Here is an 8,894-nt window from a genome sequence, read left to right on the forward strand (position 1 = left end):
GCTATGTTTCCCTGATCTTTCCCTGTTACCCATTTGTTTAGGTTCCCTAAGTATGTTGTTCTGGGCCTACCCCTGCCTCGCTTGCCCTCAATTTTGCCAGTGAGAGCTAGATGTTCGAGACCTTTATGTCTATTCAGGTGTCCCAAAAACTGCGTTTGTCGTTTCCTGATTGTTTTTAACAGTGAGCGTCCCACGTGGGCTTCATCAAGCACTACCTCATTTGATTTCTTTTCCTTCCACGATACTCTTAGCAGTCTCCTAAGAAACCACATTTCTGTTGCTTCTATTTTATTTTCACTGTCTTTAGTGATTGTCCAGCATTCACAGCCATATATAGAAGGGTTGACCAAACATAGCATTTCAGGACTTTCATTTTAGTGTTCATTGATATGTTTCTATTTTTCAGGATTGGGCTCATTTTATTGAAACTAGCCTTAGCCATTGCAGTTCTCCTTTTTATTTCTGTGGAACATTTGGCGTAAGATGTTATCATATATCCTAGATATTTAAACTGTTGGACTTGTTTGATCTTTTCACCTTTGCTAATGAGATTACAACTAGGATTTGCTGAACAAAGAACTGGAAAATATTGATAAACTGGCAGTTAATTACAGGCATACATTTCACAAAATTTGTACATTTGGATCATAACACCCGATATTGAAAGGTAATCTTGGAAAAAGAACAAGATGCATTCACAAACAGAAAAAAACACGTACTTTATGTGGAATTGCATTTGGAATAAACCTATACATGTCTGAGTGGTACTTTTGTGCAATTTCACACAAAAAATTACAATTTTGGGGAGAAAAAAATATTTTCACAGTTTAGATCTACATTAGACTAGATCTAGATCTAGTACTGAAAAAGATTTCTCAATAACAGAGCAATGGCAATTTGTTGAGTCCAATTGTATCAATATTCTAAAGGAGAGTCCTACATTTCTTTAATGAGCAAAATAAAGATAGGCTACATTTTGTTGTGTAAAAGTACTAAGACTGGTGTCTGGGCTATAATTTGAGCATCGCCATAAAACAAAGTCGCATAAACTTCGAAATCGCATTTCAAAACTGAATCAAAACTTCCGATTTTTGGTGGAAACGCTTGACCCGGAAGTCAACGTTATATTATAACCTTTATGTTAACATGGATATGTGGATTGGAATAAAATCAAAGCAAGAATTATAGGTGGGTTCTCGAGTCATCGGGGGCTGCTTGCAGTTGGGACGACACTTTAGCCGTGCCGCTGCCCACAGCTCAGTATAGCGAATGACTTAACACACTGTTTCTTTCACAAGAACTTTTTATAAAAAATAAATTTAAAAAGTCGTCCCAGCTTTTCCCCGTCTGTCTCCACACAACCCTATGGTCAGAAACACAAACCACGTGCAGGTACGTACTCACCTCGTACTCACCTTGTTTCTCCACACACAACTCACGAGGTACGTACTCACCTTGTTTCTCCACACACAACTCACGAGGTACGTACTCACCTTGTTTCTCCACACACAACCCACGAGGTACGTACTCACCTCATTTCTCCACACACAACCCACGAGGTACGTACTCACCTCGTTTCTCCACACACAACCCACGAGGTACGTACTCACCTCATTTCTCCACACACAACCCACGAGGTACGTGCTCACCTTGTTTCTCCACACACAACCCACGAGGTACGTACTCACCTCACTATGGTCAGAAACACAACCCACCAGGGATACACTCACTCTTTTCTCCACAAACCACGAGGTACTCACTCACCTCGTTTCTCCACTTCCTTCAGACAGGCGGTGACGATGGAGGGCACGGGCTTGCCCTCCCGCCGGGCCAAAGAGGCAATCTCTACGCCAAACACAGCCGAGCCAGTCATGGAGGGCGTGCGTCTCATGGTTTTCTCGGCCGGCGTGTGGCGCACGGAAATGACGAGGGACACCTTCAGACAGAGACACATGTTGTACATCAGCTGTTGTTCTTTTTCACCTTCTCTCTCTCTGTCACTCAATATTTACACTTTCTCTCTTTCTGTCACTCAAACTTTACACCTTCTCTCTATCCGTCATGCAACATTACAGACAACACACAACCACAGTTTGTCACAAGTATTTATCCAACAGTTACCAACCACAGTTTGTCACAAGTATTTATCCAACAGTTACCAACCACAGTTTGTCACAAGTATTTATCCAACAGTTACCAACCACAGTTTGTCACAAGTATTTATCCAACAGTTACCAACCACAGTTTGTCACAAGTATTTATCCAACAGTTACCAACCACAGTTTGTCACAAGTATTTATCCAACAGTTACCAACCACAGTTTGTCACAAGTATTTATCCAATAGTTACACACAACCTAAGACCACTGTTTGTATTTATCCAATAGTTACACACAACCTAAGAACACTGTTTGTATATATCCAATAGTTACACACAACCTAAGACCACTGTTTGTATTTATCCAATAGTTACACACAACCTAAGACCACTGTTTGTATTTATCCAACAGTTACACACAACCTAAGACCACAGTTTGTATTTATCCAACAGTTACAAAGACCACAGTTTGTATTTATCCACCATAGTTAGTATTTATCCAATAGTTTTTTAGTTCTCATCACTTTGCAGCAGAACACCTCTCACCTGAACATTACGGAAATTTTCAAAAGTAATTGAAGAAAACAAAAAGAAAACTCCATGCAGATTAAATGAAACAATTATCAAAAATCTCAAACCAACACTCTCACAGTATAAATGTAAAGAACCAAAGACACTAGAATCTGGACTAGCAACAACAACAAAATGTTTCCAGAAAAAAAATTCTTAATTTCTTCTGTGCTCATTACAGAAAGGAAAGAAATACTTTGGTTTTCCAGATATAAGTTGTTACAGTTTATGTCACAGGACGGGAAGTTGTTACACTTTATGTCACAGGACGGGAAGTTGTTACAACGTTTATGTCACAGGACGGGAAGATCCTTCTCCAAGATTTTGACAATCACAGTCTTAGTGAAAGGACTGAGTGTGTAGTCTATAACAGAGACAGTGAGTGAGTGTGTAGTCTATAACACAGACAGTGCGTGAGTGTGTAGTCTATAACAGAGACAGTGAGTGTGTAGTCTATAACACAGACAGTGAATGGACTGAGTGTGTAGTCTATAACAGAGACAGTGAGTGAGTGTGTAGTCTATAACACAGACAGTGAGTGAGTGTGTAGTCTATAACAGAGACAGTGAGTGAGTGTGTAGTCTATAACACAGACAGTGAGTGAGTGTGTAGTCTATAACACAGACAGTGAGTGTGTAGTCTATAACACAGACAGTGAGTGTGTAGTCTATAACAGAGACAGTGAGTGAGTGTGTAGTCTATAACACAGACAGTGAGTGAGTGTGTAGTCTATAACACAGACAGTGAGTGTGTAGTCTATAACACAGACAGTGAGTGTGTAGTCTATAACAGAGACAGTGAGTGAGTGTGTAGTCTATAACACAGACAGTGAGTGAGTGTGTAGTCTATAACACAGACAGTGAGTGAGTGTGTAGTCTATAACACAGACAGTGAATGGACTGAGTGTGTAGTCTATAACAGAGACAGAACTAACCTCCATTTCCCATTGTGTGAGTCTAATCAACAGAGAGCAATGAAGGCTTCCAAAGTGACGCAAGTTCAAGAAGGAAGCGTTGGTGACTCACACTACCGTCATCTACACCCCCCCCCCCCCACCCCAGAGACACCGACAGAGCAGTCACTGTGGTTAAAATACAGCGACAAAGCGGTCAATATTTACCTCATTCATAGCCACTGTCTTTTCTTGGAAAGATCCCTTCAGCCAGGATTTGCTGAGCTGAAACACAAAGACAAAAAGTTACACACACACACACACACACACACACACACACACACACACACACATACACACAGAAACACACACACACACACACAGAAACACACACACACACACACACACACACACACACACACACACACACATACACACACGCACACATACACACACACACACAAGATGTGGCACCACATACACAACTTGAAGAACTCATTTTTCCACCCATAGGGCAATTTCTATAGAATTTGTTCTTTTGAGCTCAACACATTTTATATCTATTTAAAAACACATTTCCTCATCTCCGAGTCTAAAAACATAAACACACTTTCTAACGACCCCTCACTTCTATGCCTACAAGTCTACTGACATACTTTCTAACGACCCCTCACCTCCACGTCCACTGACATACTTCACAATGACCCCTCACCTCTACGTCCACTGACATACTTCACAATGACCCCTCACCTCCACGTCCACTGACATACTTCACAATGACCCCTCACCTCCACGTCCACTGACATACTTCACAATGACCCCTCACCTCTACGTCCACTGACATACTTCACAATGACCCCTCACCTCCACGTCCACTGACATACTTCACAATGACCCCTCACCTCCACGTCCACTGACATACTTCACAATGACCCCTCACCTCTACGTCCACTGACATACTTCACAATGACCCCTCACCTCCACGTCTACTGACATACTTCACAATGACCCCTCACCTCTACGTCCACTGACATACTTCACAATGACCCCTCACCTCCAAGGCCCCTCTCCCCAGCAAGTCGTCCCCATGTTCTCGCGACAGTTTCTGGAAGCACAGGATGCGCAGCGTCTGAGAACCCTCCAGCTCCAGCTCAAAGTCCTCGTTCCACGCGGGGTCACGAGAGCCCTCACAGATGTGCGTGCGTGCCTTCATGAAGAAGTGACCGAACGAGTCCATCTCCAGGCAGCAGTACGTGTCTGACGCGACACAAATAAACACCGTGAGGAAAAAACACAGAAAACAATTGCAGTCCCAATGTCAGCTGTCGCAACAGACAGAGGTACACTGCTGAAGTGGAACAGCCAGGGGTAGGTCAAAGGGTGAGCAGACAGGGGTATGTCAACAGGTGAGCAGACAGGGGTACGTCAACAGGTGAGCAGACAGGGGTATGTCAACAGGTGAGCAGACAGGGGAGGGGTACATCAACAGGTGAGCAGACAGGGGTACGTCAACAGGTGAGCAGACAGGGGTAAGTGAACAGGTGAGCAGAAAGGATCCACAAATGACACAAATGAACAATTAAAGGTCGGACTATTCTTCACTTTTGCTGACACACACACACACACACACATATATATATATATATACACAGCACTCAGCAACTAGCTTCTTGACACATCAAAGGACTGAACACGCCTCCAATTTAGTGATCTATTTGCAGTCAAAATCGGTATAACAGCAACAGTAAAATCTTTGTTTCTGTTTTTAAAGAAAGCAACAACGACAACAACAACAAAAACAACAACCACAACAACAACAACAACAACACAAGATTATAAGCATTGAAGCAGCAAATGCTGATAACCTTCAACATTTCATAACAATTCAGTAACAATAGTATAGACTGTCTCCCTCCAATTTCTTGTCCTGAGATAAAAGAGAAAGAAAAGAGAGAGAAGGGAGAGAGTAGAGAGACAGAAGAGAGAGAGAGAGAAGGGAGAGAGAGATGGGAGAGAGTAGAGAGAGAGAAGAGAGAGAGAAGAGAGAGAGAGGAGAGAGAGAGAAAAGGGAGAGAGAGAAGAGAGAGAGAGAAGAACTTGAACAAAAGAAGAGCTCCACTCACCACACTCCTCAGAGAGGCCGTTGAGCTTGTGGATCGTGACGTTGAGGATCCCGTTCAGCATGTCTTCATCTGTCGGACAACGCAGGCACAGGCTAGAACTAGGTCAACGTGGGGGGTCTGTTTGTTAAACTGGGTCAATTTGGGGGGTCTGTTTGTTAAACTAGGTCAATTTGGGGGGTCTGTTTGTTAAACTAGGTCAATTTGGGGGGTCTGTTTGTTAAACTGGGTCAATTTGGGGGGTCTGTTTGTTAAACTGGGTCAATCTGGGGGTCTGTTTGTTAAACTAGGTCAATTTGGGGGGTCTGTTTGTTAAACTGGGTCAATAATGGTGGGTCTGTTTGTTAAACTAGGTCAATAATGGTGGGTCTATTTGTTAAACTAGGTCAATAATGGTGGGTCTGTTTGTTAAACTAGGTCAACGTGGTACATAATTTGTACAATGGTCGGTTAACACAGTCCGTCTGTTTGTCGTCTGTACAATGGTCGGTTAACACAGTCCGTCTGTTTGTCGTCTGTACAATGGTCGGTTAACACAGTCCGTCTGTTTGTCGTCTGTACAATGGTCGGTCCATTTGCCAAACAAAAGGAAAGGCAAAGAAGGAAAAATATAGGTGTGGAAGGACTGAAGAGAGAGACTGAGAGAACGAGAGAGAGACTGAGAGAACGAGAGAGAGACTGAGAGAACGAGAGAGAGACTGAGAGAACGAGAGAGACTGAGAGAACGAGAGATAGACTGAGAGAACGAGAGAGAGACTGAGAGAACGAGAGAGAGAGAAGTAGGGAAAGGGGAGACAGAGGGGAGAGAGACAGAGAGACAGAGATTGAGTAATAGAGAGACAGAGATTGAGTAATAGAGAGACAGAGAGGAAGAGGGGGAGGGAGAGAAATACAGAGGGAAGGAGAGAGAGAGAGAGAGAGAGAGAGCGACAGAGACAGAGAGAGAGAGAGAGATTCATACTGGACAAAATTGAGCTAGTCCAGGATACCAGTGATGACAGAGACAGAGACAGAGACAGAGACAGAGACAGAGACAGAGACAAAACCACTGATGACAGAGAGAACTATGTAAGTCAACGACCATTCTTCATGTCTGAGTTCAACATCTGCACAATTGTTCAATAGATGCCGACCTGTCAATCATTGCTCATTATTAATCGGTGTATGTTTCAATCATTCATCATTAATCCACGTGTGTGTCAATCATTCCTCATTAATCCATGTACGTATGTGTCAATCGTAGTTCGTTATTTCCTCGTTTGCGCTGCTTACCTCTCTGAAGTAAGACGTTTCCGATCTTGTTGATCTGAGGAGTCTGAAAAAGTCCACGGAAAATGTGGTAGATTTGTTCGGAATATTTCTTAGCATAGGTTAACATTATTTATGGCTTACAAAAATATAATATTTCTGAAAGTGCAAAATCTATATATAAGAATGATGTTTGAATAAAGCGGTGCAAAAAGATTGATAAGACAGTGTCTCTTTCTCTGATTCTTAGGGGGCTTTATTCTTAAAACATGAAGACATTTTACCGACAATAATCTCATAACTTATCACAAGCGAGGACCATAAAGCAAAAACACAAGTCAGTGACAAGGACTAGGACAAGGACTAGGACAGGGACTAGGACAGGGACTACGACAGGGACTACGACAGGGACTACGACAGGGACTACGACAGGGACTACGACAGGGACTAGGACAGGGACTAGGACAGGGACTAGGACAGGGACTAGGACAGGGACTAGGACAGGGACTACGTCAGGGACTACGACAGGGACTACGACAGGGACTAGGACAGGGACTAGGACAGAGACTAGGACAGGGACTAGGACAGGGACTAGGACAGGGACTAGGACAGGGACTAGGACAGGGACTACGACAGGGACTACGACAGGGACTACATCAGGGACTACGACAGGGACTACGACAGGGACTACGACAGGGACTACGACAGGGACTAGGACAGGGACTAGGACAGGGACTAGGACAGAGACTACGACAGGGACTACGACAGGGACTACGACAGGGACTACGTCTGAGCACGCTACTTTACCACAGGCCGCCCTAGTTAGGATTTCTTTCCTTTCTTCTAAATCATATACGTATAAACATAATTGGGCAGTTAACACGTCCATTACGCCAGTTTCTCAACAACAACAAAATAAATAACATGAGCTTTTTTTTATAGTCCTGACAATGTATTCTTTTCGAAGACGGGAACAGTTGTGAGAAAAACAGCCAAGGAGTCAAAGTGGCCAGACAAAATCCTAAACTCCAAAAGAACAGAAATTGGAATGAAACTTTTGTAAAAACTGTCTATGAGAAAACACAGACAGAAGGAAGAGAACAGAGGTAGTCTGCCGTAAGCTGACCAAACACTTTTTGTCATTTTGCTGCCAACATTTTTTATTTGCTATATCGAAAGCCTGGTTAATTACCCTACTTGAGAGAAAACATCAAAGTGAAACTGTGACTAGTTTTTGAATAAATTGGAATTTAAATTTTGGAATGACACTATTTTTAAATGGTTACTCAGACAAATGTCTAGGTAGGCTCACACAAACGTCTTTTGTTATTGAAAATGTCAGACTTACTTCTTTGACACTGTTGATCAATTCCTGGATAAATATGGAGCTCATCTGGTTCTGCTGATCCCCTGGAACACCTGTGGATGAGGACGGATGGATTCTTTATGTGGATGTGGATGGGGACAGATGGGTCCTTTATGTGGATGAGAACAGATAGTTTCTTTATGTGGATGAGGACAGATAGTTTCTTTATGTGGATGAGGACAGATAGTTTCTTTATCACAGATAGTTTCTTTATGTGGATGAGGACAGATAGTTTCTTTATCACAGATAGTTTCTTTATCACAGATAGTGTCTTTATCACAGATAGTCTCACAAGACTGATGATTACATCAAGTACGGTACATATGACTGATGACTGTCTCACATTTTTTGCTGAGCGAGGCGATGGTCTCCTTCCACTCCTCCCTCTCGTAGTCGGTGGTCATGAGCAGCGTGTAGACTTTGCCTCCGTGCAGCGACACTTTGAATGGCAGCTTGGGGCAGGCCAGGATCAGCTGGGCTTCCTGTCATGGCACACATGTCACATGGGTTGTCGGTGGTCGGTGGTCGGTGGTCGGTGCCAGATGGTGGTCAGTGGTCGGTGGTCGGTGGTCGGTGCCAGATGGTGGTCGGTGGTCAGTGC

General features: G+C 43.2%; 1 protein-coding gene across 1 annotated transcript in view; it reads right to left on the minus strand.

Annotated features, from left to right (window-relative positions):
- LOC101864282 (active breakpoint cluster region-related protein) overlaps positions 1–8,894 on the minus strand; it is a gene marked incomplete at its 5' end in the record, with an annotated part of 37,181 nt that overhangs the window by 8,261 nt on the left and 20,026 nt on the right. Inside the window, 7 exon segments of the mRNA XM_013090914.2 lie at positions 1,765–1,936; positions 3,788–3,844; positions 4,614–4,816; positions 5,683–5,751; positions 6,952–6,994; positions 8,276–8,346; positions 8,637–8,775. Of these exon segments, the coding sequence (XP_012946368.1) occupies positions 1,765–1,936; positions 3,788–3,844; positions 4,614–4,816; positions 5,683–5,751; positions 6,952–6,994; positions 8,276–8,346; positions 8,637–8,775 (754 nt within the window).

The sequence above is a fragment of the Aplysia californica genome, unplaced genomic scaffold (genome assembly GCF_000002075.1).
Source record: "Aplysia californica isolate F4 #8 unplaced genomic scaffold, AplCal3.0 scaffold01672, whole genome shotgun sequence".
Classification (NCBI taxonomy): domain Eukaryota; kingdom Metazoa; phylum Mollusca; class Gastropoda; order Aplysiida; family Aplysiidae; genus Aplysia; species Aplysia californica.